General features: G+C 48.1%; 1 protein-coding gene across 1 annotated transcript; it reads right to left on the bottom strand.

The window, feature by feature from the left end:
• Positions 1–8,016: 8,016 nt before the first annotated feature.
• Positions 8,017–17,232, bottom strand: LOC135819754 (threonine synthase-like 1). Its single transcript, XM_065333016.1, has 4 exons — positions 16,724–17,232; positions 12,976–13,039; positions 11,448–11,685; positions 8,017–9,777 (listed from the first exon to the last, which is right to left on the bottom strand). The coding sequence occupies exon 4, from the start codon at positions 9,772–9,774 to the stop codon at positions 9,115–9,117; it is 660 nt and encodes a 219-aa protein (XP_065189088.1). The 5' UTR covers positions 9,775–9,777; positions 11,448–11,685; positions 12,976–13,039; positions 16,724–17,232; the 3' UTR covers positions 8,017–9,114.
• Positions 17,233–24,586: the final 7,354 nt, after the last annotated feature.

Genomic DNA, 24,586 nt, shown 5'->3' with positions numbered 1-24,586 from the left:
ACTGATAACGGCTATTCGCCAGCGCCTGAATATCCGCACTTACCGACCACCGCTCCGACGACCACGCCCGCAACCTCGACAACGACCACGCCCACAGCCTCGACAACGACCACGAACGATACGCCCGACGATACGCCCGACGAGACACCGATACTTCGACGCCGACGTTCTGCCACCGCACCGCCTTATTATGCCGACCATGCCCCGCCACGCACCGTACCGCCACTGGACTGGCCCTCCACCCAATCGTCGTCCTCGTTATGTGTTTCCTCGTCGGGGTCCGGTTTATGACCACTCCCCCGTTGGTTTGTATAGTGATGTCCTGGTCCTGATTGTCTGTCTAATGTTGTCCTAATCGTTTTTTGTGCCGACTTGTAGCCATTGTGTTTCCCTTGCCATGTTGTGTGTGCGTTGTTGTTGTTGTTTTGTGGGTGCGTTTCTTTTTTCTTCTTTTTCTATTTTTGAATGTGCAACTGAGGATTGTCTCGTGTACGAATAATTCCTTGTCGCTTCCTCGCAGATCGACGGAGTTCGCCTCGCCATGCGTTTGCTTGTTCCCTTACTGTTTAACGCCTACTGATATTCCTGTTTTTGTTTCTAGTACACAGCCCGCATTTCGACAGATTTCGCCACGCCATGCGCTCGCCTGTACCTTTGTTGTCCACCGTTATGCCTGTGTTTTGTTTGCGTATATGTGTGTGGGCGTGTTGAATGTGCGGGCAGGCGCTTCAGAAGTTGTCTTCTTCCGGGGTGCCTGTCGTTTCTTCGTCGTTGTCTTTTTCCTTGGTGTTGCGTGTGCGGGCAGGCGCTTCGGAAGTTGTCTTCTTCCGGGGTGCCTGTCGTTTCGTTGTCGTCGTCCTTTTTCTTGGTGTTGCGTGTGCGGGCAGGCGCTTCGGAAGTTGTCTTCTTCCGGGGTGCCTGTCGTTTCGTTGTCGTCGTCCTTTTCCTTGGTGTTGCGTGTGCGGGCAGGCGCTTCGGAAGTTGTCTTCCGGGGTGCCTGTCGTTTCCTCGTCTTCGTCCTTATCGTTATTCTTAGATCGCCTCAAGAGTTACAGCATTGTATGCATATTGATTACATTCATGATTGTGTTTACTACTGTTTTAACTATTTTCCTTGTTCCCTCAGCAATTATTCGCAGGTCAATTTAAATTTTTTGCTGTCCCATAAAATTAATGTCTGTATATTCGAGCTATTTGCAATTTTCCCCCTTCCTTTTCTCCACGTGGACGCGGAGTCTTTTTCAAGCAGGGGTGGTATGTTAGGTTCAAGATCTCACATATGCACGCACTCGCACACTCGTACGCACTCGCACCCTCGAACTCACCTTTACAGGCGCGCACTGACTTTCACTCTCGTACTCACCTTTACAGGCGCGAACTCACCTTTTCGGGCGCGCACTCACTTTCACTCTCGTACTCACCTTTTCAGGCGCGGACTTACCTTCACTCTCGTACTCACCTTTACAGGCGCGAACTCACCTTTTAGGGCGCGCACTCACATTCACTCGACGTACTCACCTTCACAGCCTCGTACTCACCCTGGTTGCTTTTCCTAATCTTTTCGTCTTTGTGGTCCACTTCACAACAATAACACACACAGAAGTCTCTGCTGTGAGCACGGTGGCTCGGCAATGGCTTTATTATTGATATTATTATATCTCCTTCCTGATATATATATATTTTTTTTCTTTTTTGAATAATTGTACGCATAGGGCCTGATATCATAAGAAAAATTAGCACAAGACACTGCTGCTACTATAGTCGCACAGCAAAACACACAGAAAACGACAAAATGTTACAATGAATGTAACAACACCCGTCCAAGCTAAAGGACCGACATCCCTGCCCCAGGACGGCATCTCGAACCCCCCACACACTCACCACACGGTCATCATCCAGCTTCAGTTCAATCACTGTATTCTTCCCCTGCAGACTCAACCCCCCTGTCACTAGCCATACAATCTGAAGCTGTATGTAACCATACAATGGCCCACGACGCACACACCACCCCTACGTTTTTTAACTAAAAAAGAAAAGCAGTCGTAACTGCAACAGCCACATGGCCAATAAGAAAAACCAATACGATAATATATCGATAAACACACACCCAGAAGTCAGGGGTGGGAGGGTGGGATACAAACTGCACCAACGAAAAGCCACTGCGAAGTGACAGGAATGCGGTCCAGCACAACATTTTTGCGGACGCAAAAAGTTGTGGGGAAATCCCAAAATCGGTGCGATTTTGCATGAGCCCAAATGTTCAGGTTACCCACAAAGACACAAGCTTTCCAACTCTCTTTGGCCGTTGGAAAGCGTACCGTCTTTGTGGTCCACTTCACAACAATAACACACACAGAAGTCTCTGCTGTGAGCACGGTGGCTCGGCAATGGCGACAGAAAAGGATAGCCCTGGGTACATGCCTTGCCATATACTCTGTGTTACCTGTCAAATTGTGTCATCCGATTCGGCTGCATAGCGCTTGCATAGATTCCCAATATTTGCCAATACGAGGTTTGGATTCGTCCAGTAAGGCAGACTGCACTATCCATGTTCCTGAACAACACTCTCATTAACATCCTACTCGCGCAGCATCTATAGAAAACAGCTCTCGGCAGTGGTATACGTCATAGAGATGTAAAGGCCATGGTAAGTGCCAAGCATGTGTCTCGCCATACAATGGCTGGCCCAGCTGCTGATGTGATCATGCCAAAACGTCTGTATATAGGCCACAGTCCATACTGTACGGTCAGGGCATTGACTCGGTAGGTACCAAATGGCCCCCCTGAACCCAGGCATCTTAGTGCTCTTCAGACCACTGCGATAGCCACACAACTGAGCGCAAGATTAAGACAAGATATGTCACTTCCGTGCCCAACGCCTCCACCTGTGGAAACATACAAGTCACAGAAGCGAAGCACAAACACAACACACAACTGCAGGCCAAAGAGGTACTGTACTGTATTTCTCACTAATTCTCAGACGGTACTCACACCCATCAAACTGTGCCACTTTGGCAATATTTCTCTCACTCGTTTCCCGAAGGCATTCACACCCATGAAACTGCGGCATCAGCTCTCTCTTCCTCTCTTTCTCTCTCTCTCTCTCTCTCTCTCTCTCTCTCTCTCTCTCCTTCTCTCTCTCATTACCCGAAGGCATTCACACAGACCAAACTGTGCCACTGCAGCATTAGCTCTCTCTCTCTCTCTCTCTCTCTCTCTCTCTCTCTCTCTCTCTCTCTCATTACCCGAAGGCATTCACACAGACCAAACCGTGCCACTGTGGCATTAGCTCTCTCTCCCTCTCTCTCATTGCCCGAAGGCATTCACACCCACCAAACTGTGCCACTGCGGCGTTAGTTCTCTCTCTCTCATTGCCCGAAGGCATTCACACCCACCAAACTGTGCCACTTCGGCAATATCTCGGTGCCACTGCGGCATTAGCTCTCTCTCTCTCTCTCTCTCTCTCTCTCTCTCTCATTGCCCGAAGGCATTCACACCCACCAAACCGTGCCACTGCGGCATTAGTTCTCTCTCTCTCATTGCCCGAAGGCATTCACACCCACCAAACTGTGCCACTTCGGCAATATCTCGGTGCCACCGCGGCATTAGTTCTCTCTCTCTCATTGCCCGAAAGCATTCACACCCACCAAAACTGTGCCACTTCGGCAATATCTCCGTGCCACCGCGGCATTAGCTCTCTCTCACTCATAGCCCGAAGGCATTCACACCCACCAAACTGTGCCACTTCGGCAATATCTCGGTGCCACCGCGGCATTAGTTCTCTCTCTCTCATTGCCCGAAAGCATTCACACCCACCAAAACTGTGCCACTTCGGCAATATCTCTGTGCCACCGCGGCATTAGCTCTCTCTCTCTCACTCATTGCCCGAAGGCATTCACACCCACCAAACCGTGCCACTGCGGCATTAGTTCTCTCTCACTCATAGCCCGAAGGCATTCACACCCACCAAACTGTGCCACTTCGGCAATATCTCCGTGCCACCGCGGCATTAGCTCTCTCTCACTCATTGCCCGAAGGCATTCACACCCACCAAACTGTGCCACCGCGGCATTAGTTCTCTCTCTCTCTCTCATTGCCCGAAGGCATTCACACCCACCAAACTGTGCCACTGCGGCATTAGCTCTCTCTCTCTCATTGCCCGAAGACATTCACACCCACGAAATTGTGCCAGTGTGGCATTAGCTCTCTCTCTCTCTCTCTCTCTCTCTCTCTCTCTCTCTCTCTCTTCATTGCCCGAAGGCATTCGCACCCTTCACACTTCTGAGCCGCACTGGGGCTCTCTTACACTTCACTGACAAGGGCAAAGTAAGAATAGGATACCAGATATACGGTAATCGGCTACACAACTATTTCACACTTTTCGGTGTTTGTCTCCTTCATGCTCGTTACTCCTTATTCATGCTTCCGCAGGTACCCTTGTCTCATTTATGCTCGTTATTCATTATTCATGTTTCCGCAGGTACCCTTGTCTCATTCATGCTCGTTATTCCATATTCATGCTTTCGTAGGTACCCAACTATTTCACACTTTTCGGTGTTTGTCTCATTCATGCTCGTTATTCATTATTCATGCTTCCGCAGGTACCCTTGTCTCATTCATGCTCGTTATTCCTTATTCATGCTTTCGTAGGTACCCATATACCTTATAATGGATTCTGTTTTTCATGTCCATGGATCATAGTGATGTTTCATCACTGGTTTAGCGGCAAAGCACCGAGAATTATGAGTAAATACATCCCTTGCACACAAATTGCATGACCCACCAGGCCCCTACATTATACTCATCCGCTTGTAAGAAGCTCGTTGCATGGCCTGACCACTCATTCAATGCAAAATGAATACCTTAAGCCCAAAACAGACATTGTTTATCATCATGTACACTTGCCTGATGGATAATTCAGCCCAGGTGGTATCTGAGGGGATTTATATGCCCTCGGCACAGGTGTGGCTGTAAAGCATCTCACTTGTCAGATTGCCGCTGTGGGCGATTCCAGCTTTTTCTTGGTGGCTGCCAAGAACTCGGCTAGCCTCCTCTGCTGCAATACCGCTACTGAGAATAGGAGGCGGCCACATCAAATCCATCCACTTCCGCGCCACTCAAATATTGCAGCATCTCTGCCGTCATGGTTTGATCATTCTCCACGGCCTCCAGACATAGATTGACGCCGGCTCTCACACTACGCCCGAACATCGTGCTGCTTGTGCAGAAGTTGCTTGCTGAGCGGTCGGGGTGTTGCCGCTACTTACTGGAACCCCGGAATTTTTTGTGAAAATCTCTCCACTCATTCACGCGGCCAAAGAGCCCATGCAGGGGCAGCACTGTGAGGTACGTCCATTATTACCGTGATGTGAGATAACTCGCTGGCTAGTTGCAGCTGGCAACATGCGCAACTGAATGCAGTACGCGACATACGGGTACCGACCGACCGACAAAGCTGGCATATACGGATGACCACCAGCAGGAAAATTAGTGGCTGACTGGCTGTGAAGGGCGAATATGGGTGCCCAGCAACATACTGCATTGTGAACAATGTACGAGTGATTACTTATACATGGTCGATGGTTTTACATGTTGACTGACAAACAGCAACATTCACCAGGCTTGTAGCAGATGCCACAATGGTTGGCTGACCAGCTGCACTGGACGAATCATTTGGCAGATTCTCCGCAGATAATACTGTATGTGACGGACTAGAAGTAGTAGCAATGGCCAAATTTGGCATATTCGCAGCAGATGACACTGGATTTGGCTGATAAGACGCAGCAACAAAGTTGGCTGGACAGCATCAATGGACAAACTTGGCAGCCCCGCTGTAGATCACACTATTATTTGGATGAACACTCGCAGCAGGCCGGCCGTACGTAACAATGACATGCTTGGCCGGCAGTTGACGTCCAGGGATCTAGCTGTTCAGCAGCAGAGGTAAAAACGGCCGAAGCTGAAGAAAAACTAACCTGCCTACGCCCCGGCAGGGTGAATATTTGACTTGCCAACATAAAACAGCCAAGAAATCGTTCAATCACGTCTTCCCTCTGACCACCAGCATCGATTTTCTTTCCTGCTGTAAAGCTACAGTTGAAGCCCTGTTCTCGTCGAAAGAGCACTCTTCCATGATCATGTTAGACCCAAAATGTCATAGAACTCCAAAATACAAACTGCACCAACGAAAAGCCACTGCGAAGTGACAGGAATGCGGTCCAGCACAACATTTTTGCGGACGCAAAAAGTTGTGGGGAAATCCCAAAATCGGTGCGATTTTGCATGAGCCCAAATGTTCAGGTTACCCACAAAGACACAAGCTTTCCAACTCTCTTTGGCCGTTGGAAAGCGTACCTTTCTTTGGCCTGGGTAGCTGGACTCGCGCTTTAGCACATTTATCTCCATAGCTACCCAGGCCCTAGATAAGCTCTTGCTGGAACATTTGCTCTCCCCCTTCTAGCCTTCTACCCCTTCTACCCCTTCTAGCCTTGTCTAGCCTTGTCCTGCTTGCCTTGCCTGGTCTTTGTCTTGCTTGCCTTACCTTATCCTATACCGAACCTTTGAGATTCCTTGTCGTTGTCGACTTACTCCGATCGTCTAATTGTGACTGTGCCGGTCCTAACACCTCGTGTAATCGTATTACTCTGTCGCAGGCTGTGATGCCGTACTGCACTGCAGACGCATGCTCGACCCCGTTGGAAATGTACGCAACAGTGCCCACCCTCCGGGCCTCCTCGCACAAACCCTGCGTTTTGTCGGGTCTGTTCGACTCCTGGCTCTTGACCTTTGGTCGCTGTACGAGACGCATGAACAGTTTTCGTAGGGTGAGTACTTTTTCATGTAGCACTGAATGCGGCAAGTAGGACTCGCCCATCCGCCCCTCCCCACCTGAAGCGTCGAGGAGGTAGGGGCGCTCTGGCGGGATTTTACGGTACATGCAGGTAACAATAATTTGTTTAAAGTAATGCCTGGGGGACCTTTGTGTCACAGAGTGTGGAATAGAATCTGGGGATTCATCATTTCCCCGGAGCCATGATCAGGCATCTAGTACAGTACGTTAGTCTTCGCGTCATCGCACCGATTTTGCAGGTGTTAGACGCCATTTGTTGGGATGTGGGGGGGGGGGGGGGTGGATGGCCCAGGAGCAAATGGATATACCGTATTTCCTCAATTAATAGACCCGGTCTTTTGTTTTTTGAAGAGGGTTGGACCCCCGGTCTCTTATTTGGGCATGGTCCATTATTTGAGCACGGTCCACTATATTTTCATCGGCACATCACTGGAAATGGTGGATTTTTAACACGTCATATTAAATATAGAAGTTCTATTATTATGACGTGTTAAAATCCACCATTTCTAGCGATGTGTCGATGAAAATATAGTGGACCGTGCTCAAATAATGAAAGAAAGCACTAGCCACTACAAAAATTGTAGTTGCGCAACCGAAAATCGCATTCTTTTTTGATCCACCACGTGCTTTCTTAGTGCGCATGCGCAAAGCGATGAACTCAAATAAGAGACCGGGTCTCTTATTCGGGCATGGTCTACCATTTTTCCGTGAGGCCTCTAGGAGGGTCTACTATTTGATCATGGTCTATTATTCGAGCATGGTCCATTAATCGAGGAAATACGGTACCTCAAACTCCTTGTTTTAAACGTGCCAGAAGAGTATCCGTTGGAAGAAAGCATTGAAAATTTGAAATATGTCCTCCTTTTAGTTGGGGTTGTGCATGTACATTGATCAAAGAATGCTTTAAGAAAAGAACTCACACTGCAAAAATACACCAGCAGTGCTCACGGCTGCAAGGCCAGCGCCCGGTAGGCGGGTGGCCGCCTCAATTTCCACAGCAGTACTAAGTTAGTGGATGCAATTTGACCCAGAAGTCGTAATCTGTCGACTTCTGACGGCATCACTTTCACGCCGTATTCTGAAACTAGTGTGATCAAATGGGATAGAAACAAGCACTCAGTACAGACTTTGGCTAGGACACCACCACTCTGTGAGAGCCAGCTAAGTAATGGTCGGTGACAAGACATCATGTGACAAGTCATATAGCGAAATAGCCATTGAGAGATGACACTGCTAGCTATAACTACATGTATGTTGTTGACGGTACCAAGAAATACTTCAAAGGAAATAAAATATTTAGACACCTTTGCAACATCAATTATCACCATCATCTGCGATGCCAATAAAAATAAGAAGACCGAAAATCAGAAAAATCTCAAAAAAAAGGAAGAATCGGCATTACGCAGCTGTGTAAGTAGTAGATGCACGATGTGCTTGCCAGGCAACTCTGTCATATGCCAACTGACAATCATCATTTATCATACAATACATACCCGTCCACAAAACGATATTGTCAATAAAGAGCAGTCTTACAATTGAGGCGAGGAAACACTGACGTTTCCCTAATCATTAGCGATCCATCATGGAATGGTTAGAGCAGAGAACACGAGAGCTCGAAGGTGGAGCAATTAAAGAAAAAATATGTTGCTACCCAAGTAGGATAAATATGTAAGACTAACGGATGGACAGGAATGTGCTCTACGCAAGAATTCTGTCTCGATAACACAGCCCGCGTCGGCACGAGATTAGAACGTAAAGCGACTGGGATATAAGTTCATATAACCCATAGGCTTGAAGCCAGTATCACTGTCATCCCAAGCAAGGTACTCTCATGACATCATATACTATCATGACGTCATTACCAAGCTCTCATGACATCATTACTGTACTCTAATTTTAAATTACATCTTTGCCGTACTCCCAATAAATCATTACCGAACTCTCATGACATCATTACCGTTCTGTAATTACATCATTGCCATATTCTCATGACATCATTGTCATACCGTACTCTGAATACATCATTGTCATACCGTGCTCTAACTACATCATTGCCATACTTTCATGGCATCAGTACCGTACTCTCACGACATCATTATTTTGCACATGCAAACAGTTCTCTCTTCCCCCGGTAGTTTTAAATCATCCGGTATGCGTGTTCCATGTGCTATCGCCTAATTGCTATGGAAGGTCACAGTGGGCCGCCTGTACACTCAAGACCAATACCATGACATGCACAGGAGGGCACATGCCAGCTGTTTCGCTTAAGCCGCTTGCTGAAGCAGCGCCGATTTAACGATACGCTTCATATCGTTGACGGATGCGCTACACTCGACGACATCAGCTTGACGTGATGCAGCCAGCGAGCCCTGCAGACTAGTGTGCAGCACGACTCCAGACAGGTCGGAGAGGAGAGGCTCAGGAATGGCGACGGCGGCGCTGACGTCATCCGGGAACTTTGCAAAGTGCGCTGTGCCCGCTACCAAGACAACCCGGGCAACGCTGGCAGGGATCTTCCCATCCCGACACCCGGCCACTGCCACTGCCGTATGCGGGTCCAGAATGTACTGTTCAGACGAGGCCAGGTCACGGATTTGCTGACCGCACTGTTCGTCCGAGATGGAGACAGGCGCAAGCTCCGAGGAAATCGCCGCGACCAAGTCGGCTGGCGTTGAAAATTGGCGAGTGTGGTTCAACTCGAAGAAAGCCCGCCTGGCCCACTCAATGTGCGATGGGTTTTGCGACTCGCGAGCGATGAGGTGAAGCAGTCGTTCAACGTTGGACGAGACTAGGATATCTATGGCTGGTGACATGGTTTGGACCAGAGAACGGTGTGTCAGGTCGTACATGCCAGTGGATATGAACTCCTCCAGAACGTTGTTCACGTTTGAGGCAATTAGGATGCGGTGAAACGGTATGCCCATCCGCTGTTATCGGTGTAGGCATGTAGTGAGAACAAGCATACACATGTACACACACACACGCGCGCATGCATGCAAGACAGACACAAACACACACACACACACACACACACACACACACACACACACACACACACACACACACACACACACACACACACACACACACACACACACACACATAAACGCACACACAGAGAAAAGACAATAGTGTACTGATGTAAAGTTCGAGCAATAGCTCAACACCATCGTCACAGGTCGTGCAATAAAATAGCAGTAGCTGCTTGACTATTCGATACTATTCCACACTATTCCATACTATGACGAAGAAAGGAAAAAGACAAAATGTTACGAGTTATTGCAACCTGTCCGCCAACGTATTCCATACTATTCCATACTGTTCCATACTATTCCATACTATTCCATACTATTCCACACTATTCCATACTATGACGAAGAAAGGAAAAGGACAAAATGTTACGAGTTATTGCAACCTGTCCACCACCGTATTCAATACTATTCCATACCATTCTATACTATTCCATACTACTCCATACTATTCCATACTACTCCATACTATTCCATACTACTCCATACTATTCCATACTATTTTATACTATTCCATACTATTCCATACTATTCTATACTATTCCATACTATTCCATACTACTCCATACTATTCCATACTATTCCATACTATTCAATACTACTCCATACTATTCCATACTATTTCACACTATTCCATACTATTCCATACTATTCCATACTATTCCGTACTATTTCCCAAAGGATTACTACCATCAGTGGACAATAGAGTACTGTCTGGTGCTGAAGAACTGGGGGACAGCCCCCTACTGGCCCTAGCCTAGATTGTTCGTATTTTCATGGACTACAGTCTATGCACAGTAGAGTCGCCGTATACACTGCAGGGACTAATTTACTTCAAAAAATTTGCGTAGCAATAATTGCTACACACCCCGACGTTTGCATAGCAACGCAACAATTTTGCATAGCAGTTTTTTTCCGTCAACGAACGCTGTGCTGTAAGTCCTCAAACCACGAAGCGAGGACGCCTTCTCCCTGCACATCTTGCAAAATATCTTGGTCACAGCTCCACCACTCGACTCTGCGTGAATCCATTCTTTTTTGGGATCAAATTCAGCAATCCACTTGTCCACAGTACCTTGCCTCACAGACATGTCGGCAGTGAAGAGACTTCATCAATAAGGCAAGCAGAATTTTACAAAGATAAGTCCTGAACGGTCGAGACGCCTACTGCTAGTGAAGGAACGCGGTCTAAATCTCAAAAGCTCGTGAAGTACTTCCTGGGCATGGGCTGCACTTCAAGTAAGTGAGTTAGTTTCCAAGTGCACATGCTGCAGTGTGCGCACGGAGAAAGTGCGACATATGGACATGGTCAGGCGGCCCGCGCGTGCGTACCGTTGAGAATCAACCTGCAGTGCAGGCTGGACAACCACACACGCACGCACGCACGCACACACACACGCACACACACACACACACACACACACACACACACACACACACACAGTCTAATCTAGTCACAGTGCATGCCGCGCCGCCTCGTGGCGCCTAACCAGCCACACACACTGTAAAGCTACACATGCGCATGCGCTACGCGTGCACTACAAGTCTATGTCCAGGGCCATACTAACATGTATGTTGTGTCGCAGTTTGCCGAGACTCACTACGAATTTTGAATCGCAGACACTGTGTTTTGAGCCTCCCAGCCTTCCCGCTGCAGAGTGTCTTCCAGGTTTGCAACAATGGCTAAGGTGCGCAGCAGTTGGGTTTGCTGTGCTGCTTCCCTGAACATGTCGGCATCCACAGTCAGCAACCACGGATGTATGTCAGCAATGAACTCGGGCGAGTCAAACGGATTGCCTGCGGCAGCTAAACAAAGCAAAAAAACACACACACACATACACATGCCCACGCACACACGCATGCACGTACACACACACACACACACACACACAAACACACACATACGTGCACACGCACACATACACACACACACACACACACACAGTCAGAGAGAAGAAACATAACTCATTGTGGCCTGATTTATTCTGAAGTTGATATCTACATCTATGATTGTAGCATTGAGTTTCTCAACCGTGACTACACACAATACAGTATAGCCATATAGCCACGACATCAGTAGAAACAACTGAAGTAGTAGCAGTTCTATTCCTACTGAGAGTGCCAAAGTATGAGAAATGCACTCCTGAAGCACCAGACCCACCGTTGATACTGGTACTCCCCCCCCCCTCCCCCTCCCCCCCCCCCCCAACACTCTCTTAGCTACCACAACTTTCATTCCTACTACTGCTCTCATGATCACCACTGCAGCCATCAGCAGCTACAACAGTCTTGGCCAAAAAAAGAGACAAATCATTACAAAATAAAGCCACGTCAAGAACTAAGGATGCAAGTTTTGGAAAAGTAAAATCAAGGCTGCTCTCCACAGAGAGTCCAAGAATATAGGTAGATAACATGAGAGAACCGAAAATGTTGTGCGTTTCCTCATGATCAGTGATCTCTGAATGTCACCATCAACACGGCGTTATCAATCCCCTGGATAGAAACACAGCCGGTCTCGCGAAGCCGCACGGGAACATACATGAATTGGCCGTGCTCTAAGGGGTCGTCCATAATTATCGAACTTTTTTCACGAAACGAAATAATTTCGTTATGGGGTGGGAGGGGGTTGATCAATTTCGTTTCAGAAAAGTTCGATACATGTACATGGCCATAGGAGCAGTTACACACTTGCGGGTTTTGTTGTATATGCGCTGTATATGTCAACAATTTTTACGTTCTGAGGGGGAGGGAGGGAGGGGTTGGGTCTAAACTAAAATAATTCGTTTGGTGAAAAAAGTTCGATATTTACGGACGGCCCCTAAGGGTGACTGGGTCTGACAACCAGAGCAGGAGACCCTCATTGTTTGGTGTTTTAGTCACCCGGGTTGGCTATCCAGCTTGATACTACCACTCCCTGACATAATTATACCAAACAGTGACCGGAATCCAACACAATTTAATCAAAACCAGTTCTCAGCATTGAAACTTTCCCAAGTGTATAATGTACGTCGATCCAGAAACTCATTGCCACAACTATTCATGCTGCACATACTGGTAAAGAAGAGAAATGTATTTTAGCAATTGTGACGAACTTACCAGGCACATTCTCATCTTCCATCTCGCTGAAGCTGTGCGCAGGGATAACTCAGTGCAGACTTTCCTACACAGCAGGTGCACGAAAACCCAATGGACAGAGCAACAAGTGAGCAACTCAATGTCATGAAAAACAGTATCATGATGTACACAAGTACAGTTGACTTTCAACAGGAAAATATTGCGCGAGAAATCATTTCTCACCTATCTCCCTGGATTCGACAGGCGAGAGATAGTACATCCAAGAGTAGTGATATGAATTAATCATACTGTTGTGGACATGGAAATCCGGTCGCACGTCTGGCGGCCCCAGGGTGCTGGCCATGCAGCCGTGGATAAGCGGTACACACATGCATTTTATGCGCTGCAGCGTGCTAGTCGCGTCGGATCAACATGTGCCCTGCACGCTGCGTTCTGTACGCGCTGAGGGCGCCGGCCCGGGTCAATCGACCAGATTTCCATGTCCACGACAGTACATTCCTTTCTGGCGATACGCAATGGGCTTACACCATAGCCGCCACACTAACTAGTGACACGTGAGTTCTATTTATTTTTAAATTGATATTATTTTTTAAATAACGCTGAGTAATTGCACAATGTATAAACACCAGCATTTGCAGAATTTAAATCTGTTAGGTAGCTACAAACTATCATGGTGCAAACGCCAGCGGGAAATCAAGGGGGGGGGGGGCGGGGGGAGCACACAGCAATCGCAGCCAAAGCAGTGGCGCAGCTAAACCGGCAATGGGTCCAGTTATCAACACTACCCACGTGCGCCAAATGACGCTAGACGTGCAGTACACGTGGAGCTATCACTGCCAAAACTGCAATACACTAAAAATCGTGAATGCTCACACTGCGGCAAACTAACGTCATCGCTGTACCAAAGCATGACATTCAGTCATCCATACAGAACAACTGTCCCGTATACGGCAGCAGTAGTTAGAGTCTGTCAATGAATATCAGAACCAGGTTCTAGTAGTCACCCCATACAGAACAGCGTTACATCACTCTGAGCAGAACACTAGTATACGTTCTAAACTGGGACAACAGTAGGAGCCAATATAGGACTATTAGTACAACTGAAGCATCGTAAATAAAAACGATAGTGTGAGCAAAACTCATTACAATCATCATCTTCTCCAGCATTGAAAACCCACCACTGGTGTCCACATCAGCAACAGCGGAATGGCTAGAAACAGAATCTGCAACCGGGACCAGCAACAATCACGCCCACTCCCCCCCCCCCCCCCCCCCCCCCACCACCCACCACCAGCACCCATACACAAACACACTCACTCACCCCTCCCCCCCCCCCCCAAACATACACACCAACACCACCCCCTCACACACACACACACCACACAGTCACACACACACACGCACGCCCACACACACCTCACTCCCCCCCCCCCCCACAAAAACACACAACCTCGCCTACCCACCCACTCACTCACCCACATGCACAGACACCTTGTACCATGTATACGCCTGTCGCAAGAGAGGCCCACTAATTTGCAAATGTACTCAAACTGGATGTGCACCCACAAAATTTATTTTCTCTTATACACTGTCGCCACGATAGCGGAGGACAAGATCCGAATAAAACAGATCAAGACTAGCGCCAGATAACTGTCTAACCCACATGACTGAGGAAGCCATGTGAATCGACCCCCCAATGCACACCTGGTCTACATACAATACACGGAGTACATCGGAATTGGACGGCAAAGACAGTCACCTCTGCACATCATACTCTTGCTGGGGTAACCAGTATAGACAACACGCTCATTTTGTCATCACCTGCACCATCTCCACCACTGCAGTATATTTACACGTGTTTGGACACACATCGGCATGCTGACCTGCACACACCCATCACTGTCCTCACACACAGACAATGTGCCGGCACGCTACCCATGCGTTTCTGCACAAACAGCTCTTCTGCATGCGCATGCTTTCCATGCCTGGGCGCACACCCAGCACATCTGTGCGCACCCACACGTCACATCTGTGCGCGCACATGCCACATCTGTGCACGCACATGTCACATCTATGCACGCACACGGCACATCCGTGCACGCATGCTACCCCTACCCACTCGATGCACATGAATGACTGATGTATAAAAAGAGTGCCCGCACACATGGACAGCAGCCACCAGATGCAGGCTGCTCAACTGTATACTTTGACCTAGCAATGTTTACATACATAACTGCGGGCTGCAGAGTATGAAAAGTAAATACCGCATGCAATGTTCTTCCCACACAAACTCAGTCTAAGTTATAATTGTATGACGCAATGCTTGCGACATGCTTGTGTGCTTATTTGACACACAGTGCATTCCATTATGCAATTCTACGAGAAATTCACAGCACCCCCCCCCCCCCTTCCTGCATCCAGCCCCTTAGAAACACAAGTTCGCACGCATATGCACACACACAAACACACACACACACACTCACACACACACACACACACACACACACACACACACATGAACACACACACACACGAGCGCACGGATGCACTCGCAGACCTTTGACCTATATACATAATTACGCCAACAGCCGCCCTGTAACTGCGTGCATGCCATCATACCAAAATAATGTCGTCAACTTTTGTAGTTGCACACTCTGGGGCCAGGCAGGGGTGAGATTCCTGGATGCACGTTTGCAGTACGAATGCTCCAACACTAGTACAGCCATGTACTACTAAACCAGAAAATGAATAATTTCAATTGTAACAGCTGTGTAATTTAGATGAACTAAGGAACCCTACGCCTGCAACAATGTTACTCTGCCCCATGCAAGATGAAGTCTTTGTGTGCATGCAACGGATTATTATAGACGCGTAGTCCGCATTGAGCACGGGAGCACGTGCACCCCCCCCCCCCCCCCCCATCTACATGTAAATGTTTTGACCTACGCCTCTGAGTACGAATACAAATACAGTTGAAAGTCACTATTAGTTTTAAATGAAGGCACATTTGTCTGGGGCGAAGTCGGGGATTCGCCCCATACGTTGCATTTCGCGTGGCAAGACAATATTGGAAAGTGGAAAAATGGGAGACGGGGTAACTGTTTACCGTGCCCCCCCCCCCCCCCTCTACTATTTTGATGGGGTTGGAACCCTGACTATGAATGACATGCACATAATGACTATGAATGACATGCGCCAGCCATCTTACACATATGCGTCTGTGCAAACACCTGAAAAGGACACAAGCTACATGTCCGCCCCGGGTTTAGACCATTTTCTCAGATCATATTCACGTCAACTAGTCTCAGTGTGTAGGATGAATGCAACTGGACCATTCATTAAATTTTGATGACGAGTTACGTTATCAGGGGCGACACAGGAACTGCAAGTGTTTCCATAGCCAACCCTGCTTATTGCACTTGGACGCACAGTCGTGTTCTGCAGCGCAAGTGTACTGCGCAAGTTTTATGCCATAAATACTGTCGTGGACATGGAAATCCGGTCGATTGACCAGGGCCGGCGCTCTCAGCGCGTACAGAACGCTGCGTGCAGGGCACATGTCGATCCGATGCGACTAGCGCGCTGCAGCGCATAAAATGCATGTGTGTACCGCTTATCCACGGCTGCAGGGCCAGCACAATGGGGCCTCTAGACGTAAGACAGGATTTCCATGTCCACAACAGTCAGTATGTTACTACAATGGATTCACTCAAATATCCAAGAATTCTTTGCGCTGAGCTTATAGTTATACACAGCAGCGCACACTTACCTCGACTGGCTCGAGAGGATAATCTTCCCCGGATTTTCCACCGCAAAGTATGGTGTTGCTTTGCAGCGACGCTCCACACCGAAGACTGAACTACTCGAACCCTCGACGCTACGATGCTAATAGAATCAAACCTGAAGCTGAAGTATTCAGCGTAATCACTAACGGAATGAGGACGTTTTCTGGCTAGAATTTCCAACCGTGTCGTGAGAATGCTGAATTACTTATTCAAGGCCCAAAATAATAATGATCCTTCTTTGAGTTCTTGCTGCACTCAGGCTGGAGCGTAGAATCTACGGCAGCTCGGTGTAGTGGACTAAGCAAACACAGACTCGACTACACTTCAACCTGCTGTGAGTGTACAACTACAAGACGTGAAGACTTGAACGTTTGAAGTGCTCATACCGGGTGTGTCAATACCAAGACAAACTAATTATTACTTCTCCCCGCATCATGTAGACCTGGTAGACTAGACTCAGATAATAGGGAGTCGCACAAACCCGAGGTCTCCGGGGCGAAGATTCTACGACTGACTGTGATCACGGTGATCCAGACCAGAGCTGGCAGAGTGACACTGACAGACGAGTCCGAGGCCGAGGGTATCCAGGTATCGGGTGCAGGACTGCAGGTGACGTTTGTTTTGGGCAAAATGAAGAAATTTTCGTTGTATGACAGTTTTAAAATGTGCATGGACATACGGTACACATGCGCATTAGGCAACTGCGGATAATGCCGGCAAAAAAATTGGCGGAATTCGGTACTTTTTCTGGTAAGTTACATGAATCTTGGTATGTGGATAAAGATACATGTATGGAGCAGAAGTCGAGCAAATGCCCGCCATAAGGTTTGTATGGTCCTGCCAATTTCACTGCTTTTCGAGCAGAATCTGCTGACTTTCCGAGCATTATCCGCCAATGCCCATTATTGCGCATATGCAACAGCCGCACCGATTCGCCACCGAAACGGCAAAAGCTGAAAAGAACCTCAAGCCAAGAGATCTACATGATTTACATGTCATGTAACTGTTACTGTGTCTTGTTGTTGGTTGATAGCATGTTACAAGCAGGCAGAGGACCACCGTGTTCGGAAACAGTGACCTTAGTAACCTTACTACAACCATCCACCGTTGGCAGAGCTCCCGGTCTTGCGACCATCCGAACCGAATGGGTGTTAGCCCTGGTTCTGACCCTCATTATACTACGGGACTCGTAACGGGAGTCGTTTGAGTCCTCCTGCCATTGCAATGTCAGCCGTGTAGTCTTTGTTCGTTCCTGGATGTCTTCTTCTTCTTGATACTCAGTCAGTTAAATTTACTTGTGTAGCGTTTGTTCTGAATTGTCCTTTTCTTTCTTTTCTATTATTCTTTTCTTTATTTTTCCAACTTCTGCCCTTGGCGATTGGCCCTGGCGTAGAGTCCGGCGGATTCTGCCGGCAGAAAAATTGGCAGAATTCGGTACTTTTTCTGGTAAGTTTCATGCATGTTTGGTATGTGGATAACAAAATGGAGCAGAATTCGAGGAATTGCCCGCCATAAGGTTTGTATGGTTCTGCCAATTTCACTGCTTTTCGAGCAGAATCCGCCGGTCCCTACGGCTGAGGCTGGCGTCCCTCTCTCAGCTGTTCCTAGCGATACGCAAACGTCATAGTATCTTCGTTTTATTTATTGGTAGTGTGTGTATCCCTGTTATGGCCTTGAAGAAAAAGTGCATCCTCCCATCGTCGTTCTCATCAAAATTTTGAATGGTCTTGGACTGCATGATCGTATTAGTAAAATTACTGATGAAAATGACACCCTAACATTGTTAGCCTTTATGGGGTCCACCATGGCGAATGGTGGACTAAAGTACTAAAGAGTCAAGACCTCAGTCTGTGGTAATCTGGTAATCTTTAGTAATGACAGTCAGAGTCAGTACTGCAGTGCAGCCGATAACGACGAGTGTCAGTGTTAGATCTACTGTTGTGGACATGGAAATCCCGTGGCACGTCTACCATGTCTACTGTCTAGTGCCAGTAGTCATGGTAGTGGCCTCAGGGCGCCACGCAGCCGTGTGAAGCGGTGCACACATGCATTAAATTTTTCTGGTGGCATCGAATCAACAGTTACATACATGTATGCACTGCATTCAAATCAAAGGTCTGTACGTGCAGAGGGCGCCGGCCCCGGTCACGACGTCATTCGACTGGATTTCCATGTCCACGACATGTCGACAGTACGAGCCTGTCAGTAGATCATGATCAGATGATCTACTGGAGTCGTGGAGACAAGAGACTGCGTGCTATGTCTACATCATACATGGTCTAGCGCCCCGGATCAGGTAGTGTATGCGAAAAATGAAGAATTTTATGATCATGCCGATATCACGGTTCACCTGGCTTGACATTTTCGTTGATTTTGATCGGCTTTGCGGGATTTGGTGCGCACGGAGTTTGATCTGCGGCTAGCTAGCTGTACATGTACGTACCGGTACGCGCGTGCATGGGCTGGAAAACAACAACAAAAATCTTTATTTTGTATGCGCGCATTTTGCATAGCACGGACGTCACCATGGTCACCAGTCCTTCGGACTCGCTATCGATATCGCGTATCGATCACCACTTCAGATGATCAATCCGGTTCATGGTCAGAGAGCTAGCCAGTGTACTGCATGCAGTACTGTACTGTAGTCAGGTCTACGGGTTTGTACGGCTCCCTGATCATAGTCTACCGGTCATCATGTAGGCTACAAGACTACATGATGCGGAGAGAACTAACTTATGAAGTAACATAGTTAGTTGTCTTTATCATGTCTTGACTCTTGGCAACTTGGTTACTTACTGGAGTCTTGGTTTTGTTACACCTGCTAAGTTGCTAACACGAGCACTTCGAACGTTTATAGTCTTCCATGGTCTTCACATTCACACAAGGCTGACGTGTAGTCGAGTCTGTGTCTGCCTATTGCACTACACCGCGCCGTGCGCTCCATTGGGAGTGCAGCAAGAAATCAAAGAAGGATCATTATTTTGGTCCTTGAATGAGTAATTCAGCATTCTCGAATTCTAGCTGGAAAGCGTCCTCATTTCCCTAGTGATTACGCTGAATACTTTAGCGTCAGGTTTGACTCTATCGGCACCGTAGCGTCCTACGATCCAGTCGTTCAGTCTAGTCTCCGGTGTGGAGCGTCGCTGCAAAGCAACACCACACTTTGCGGTGGAAAATCCGGGGAAGAAATCCTCTCGAGGTAAGTGTGTGCGAGACGCGCTGGAGTCACATTACGGTCGGTACAGTCTGTCCAGGTGAACCAGCGCATCTGGTACGACTGCCCGTTGCTCGCTGTTGCGTATGAGCTCAGCGCAAAGGATTCTTGGATTATTACAAATAATTGAATGAATCCATTGTAATAACTATAATTATGGCGTAAAATTTGCGTAGTACTCTTGCCCTGTAGCACAGAACCGTGCGTACTACAAAGTTGTAGTGCAATAAACAGGGTTGGCTATGGAATAAAATGTATTTCCCGTCGTGCCCCTGATAACGTTATCAAATGAACGCTCCAGTTGCATTCAGTCTGCACACTGAGACGTATTGACGTGGATAGGACCTGGGGAAAGGCCTAGACGTCTCATGCTTTGCATGCACAGGAAGACTTCAATTATTTGTATGGGCAGAGTACCAATGTTGCAGGGTAGGGTAACGTAGTACTACTGTCGTGGACATGGAAATCCAGTCGAATGACCGGCGCCGGTGCCTTCAGCGCGTACAGAACGTAACGTTGTTGCACGCAATGTTATGTTGATCCGATGTGACCGGCGCGCTGCAGCGCATATGTACCGCTTACCCATGGCTGCATGGCCAGCGCCCTGGAGCCGGTAGACGTGCGACCGGATTTCCATGTCCGCGACTGTAGTCACTAAGTTCATCTAGATTGCACAGTTGTAACCATTGAAATTCACACTTTGGTTAGCTGGTACAGTGCTGGTCAATGAAATCCAGTCGTGTCACTCAAATTTGCGCCTTGCCTCATTTCGCAGCCCGGTGTTCGCAGGTGTAGGGCTGCGCAACGCCCGGCGCGTACTAGAGTGTATTTGTATTTACATCATTATCTCATGGCACATCATGATGACGGCCAGTAAAAACTGAGACAAGGGTGAAAGCCAACCACAGCAGTGTGACGCTACTGGATTTCATTGAGCAGCACAGCGCATGTACTACAATGCTGGCAACTGAAATCCGACCCCCTGAGCGATGGGTTCACATTCTAGCGATCTCTGTTTCGTAGTTTTACCATCCCGTGTTGGGTCTTTGCGATGTGAGAGCGCACCGCTCGTGGGGTCGGATTTCAGTTGCCAGCAGTGTAGTAATGCAGCATTGCTACTGCAAGCTTGCATCGAGAACACTCACCCCAGCCCCGAGAGTGTACAACTACAAGTGGCATTTTGTTTCATGCAATACAATCATGCAGTTGTAGTGCATGCAGGTGTGGTGTTTGGATGTGTTCATCACCAATGTGCTTATAGATCACAGGTGGACGAGTGCATCCGTTGTATGTGTGTGGGGATGGAGGCACGCACGCGCGCGCGCGCGCGCGCGTGTGTGCATTGCGGAAGGCTACCTAAGTCCTTCTTGCCAAAGCATTTGGAAGTTAGTTGGACTGGTTCCGGCTCCATAATCCATTGTGTCGTTGGTATACTGATAGCTTTCATGCCTGTGGTTGTTGGTATGTCTGTTGGCTCTGGGTTCCCAGTACTCAGTAGCCGAGATTGGTTGGTAAAGTATCTCCAATTTCACCTTCAAGGTACCTGTGCATCTAGTGTCTGCTTCTATCAAAGCAGCGTGCTGTCTATACTGGTTACCCCAGCAAGTGTAGGGTGTGCATAGGTAACTGTCTTGGCCGTTTTATGCAGATGTACTCGTGTGGTGTAGAGCAGGTGTGCATTGGTGGTCGATTCACATGGCTTCGCCAGTTGTGTGGATTGGACAGTTATCTGGCGCTAGTCTTGGTGTGTCTCATTCAGATCTTGTCCGCTATCGTTGCTATAACAGAAAATCTGTGGATGCACATCCAGTGCATTTGCAGATTTGCGTGCTTCTCTTGCGACGGGCGTATACATGGCACATGGTGCATGGTGTGTGTGTGTGGGGGGGGGGGGTATGTGTGTGTGTGTGTGTGTGTGTGTGTGTGTGTGTGTGTGTGTGTGTGTGTGTGTGTGTGTGTGTGTACAGGTACATGTGTTTCAAAGAGCGTGTTTGGTTGGAACAACCTAGGACAGGATTCAAGAGAACAGCGTGTTTGGTTGGGACTCCACCTGTTCTAGGTTAGCCAGAACATGTTCTGCTTGCTTCGGCCTCCAGGCCTTAGCAGATTGAGCAGTTACATTTTTCCACAGTGAAACCTGGCAGGAACATCGATTTTGGTCCCAAATGATCACGTGCATACGCTTTCGTGTTGGACTTGGCATGCACTCGTTGTACCGTAAAAAAGTGACTATGGTGACTTGTAAACATTTTGAAGAATGCGCCACGTTAGGCACACTTTTCACAAAGATGTGCCCTGTTTCTGGAGTAGCGTTTGGTTGGCATGAGGCTGCTCCATGTGCACAAGCTGTTCAACCCTGTTCTAGATCGTACCAACCGAACACACCCGAAGAGGTGGGATGCAGGAGGGAGGTCCTTTGAATTTGTAGGAGGTTGCGGAATATTGGGTGATGGAAATCAAACGGTGTCCGATAAACACGCAATCATGCTTTGAGCATTGCAGTTTATGACATAACATTCACTGAGTTTCTGTGGGCAGAGCAATGGAATTAAGTTGAGACTTTTTCGCACCCTCCTCAGTTGTCTATGCAGTCATCACTGTGTTATTCAGCAGCTGGTACCTAATAGTTGTCGTGCACAGATGTAAGGGCAACCAACTTGCCCATCAAACATCCATGTTCCTGTATTGGCAGCGGGCATGGGAAACATACACGCACAGATTGGCTGTGTGTGCGCGAGCGTGCGCGAAGATGGGCTGTGTGTGCGGACAGCCATGGGAAGCATGCGGGCACATGTGGGCTGGGTGTGCGGATAGGCTTGAAAAGCATGCACGTGCAGATTGTCTGGGTGTGCGGATAGGCTTGGAATGCATTGACGTGCAGATTGTCTGGGTGTGCGGATAGGCTTGGAATGCATTGACGTGCAGATTGTCTGGGTATGCCGGCAAGCATGTGTTTGTGTGCGTGCATGTCAGCATGCTGATATGCCTGTGTCAGAACCTAGAAAATGTGTACATTATGCTGTTGTAGACGGTGCTGGTGATAGCAACAGGAACGGTGTGTGTGTGTGTGTGTGTGTGTGTGCGTGTGTGTGTGTGTGTGTGTGTGTGCGTGCACGCGTGTGTGTGTGTGTGTGTGTGTGTGTGTGCGTGCGTGGGTGTGTGTGTGTGTGTGCACGTGCGCAAGTGTGTGGGTGGATGTACGGGTGTAATATGTGTGTGTGTGTGGGGGGGGGGGGGGTGTCGTTTGTGTGGGTATATTGGTGTGTGTATGGGGGGGGGGGGGTGCTGACGTGTGTGTGTGTGGGGGGGGGGGGGGGGGTGCTTGACAGTTGCGACAACTGGAGGGGTGTCAGCCTATTGGATGTTGTTGGCAAGTTGTTTGCGCGAATTATCCAGAACGGGTTGCAGACCAACTTGGAGAATGTGCTCTCCGAATCACAGTGTGCTTTTCACCAGGTCAGAGGATGTGCATTGTGCAGACATGATGTCTGTTGCCAGGCAATTGATCGAGAAATGTTACTTACATTACGCGCCGTTGTGTGCTCTCTTTGTCGGTCTGAGAAAGGCATACGACTCGACCCCTCATCCAGCACTTGGTATTTGCTCGAGATGTTCGGTGTCCCCCACCCTCACCCAAGGATGCATCGAAAACCAGACTGAAGCGATGAGCACATTCTCTGAGATATGCACCGCTCCGAACTAAAAAAGCTACCAGATTGCCCCTTCGCTAGATTGTGTCAGGAGGGGGGTGTTTGTACTTGCTGATTCTGTTTCTGGACATGCTGCTGCTGGCGGAGACGCCAGTGTGGGGTCTTGATTGCTTGAGAAGATGCTTTGATGAGTTTAAATACAGAATGTATACCCGAGTCCATCTCAAAGTTATGTGCAGATATTCTGTATTGGGTGACTACCACATTGTTGATAGTAGATAAGCCTCACCCAGATTTGTATCACCAAATACCAACATCTACCCTTTATTTGACCACTTCATTTGACCACTGAGTATAAGCTGCACTGAGCGGTGAATTGGGGTGAATTAGGAATGTTAAAAAGTGCGGCGTATAAACGGGAAAATATGGCACCTGGTCCTGATAATCATTGAGAGACTTTAGCCACTGTTTCTAACAATATTCCATTCTGCATGGGTGTCCCACTTTGGTTTAGTGATGACCTCAGCTGCAGCAGTCTGAGAATTCAGGATTAATTTTAAATCCTGCCTACCCTAGGATGTGAAATGAACCAACAATGCAATAAATTACCCTCGATTGCGTATGGTAGCCTTTTTCTGCAATGTTGTCTGTACTTGTGTATATCATGCTACAGTTTTTAAGACATTGAGTTGCTCACTTGTCGCTCTGTTCGTTGTGTTTTGTTGCAGCTGCAGTGTAGGACAGTCTGCACCGAGTTATCTCTGCACACAACTGTAGTAAGATGGAAGATGAGGATGTGCCTGGTAAGTTCGTCACAATTGCTATCATACATTCTCTTCTTTACCAGTGGGTGCAGCATGGGACAGTACAACCGAAATGTTGTGTATTTATATACGGGACTTTGAATTTCCTGGTGATCAGTGTGGTCTGCATGTCGCGATAAAAACTACTGTTTGATATTGAACCGCTGGCTCAAACACAGC

This window comes from Sycon ciliatum, chromosome 6 (assembly GCF_964019385.1).
Source record: "Sycon ciliatum chromosome 6, ocSycCili1.1, whole genome shotgun sequence".
NCBI lineage: Eukaryota > Metazoa > Porifera > Calcarea > Leucosolenida > Sycettidae > Sycon > Sycon ciliatum.
Note: the sequence above shows the minus strand (reverse complement) of the source record. Positions and strands in the feature narration are given on the sequence as shown.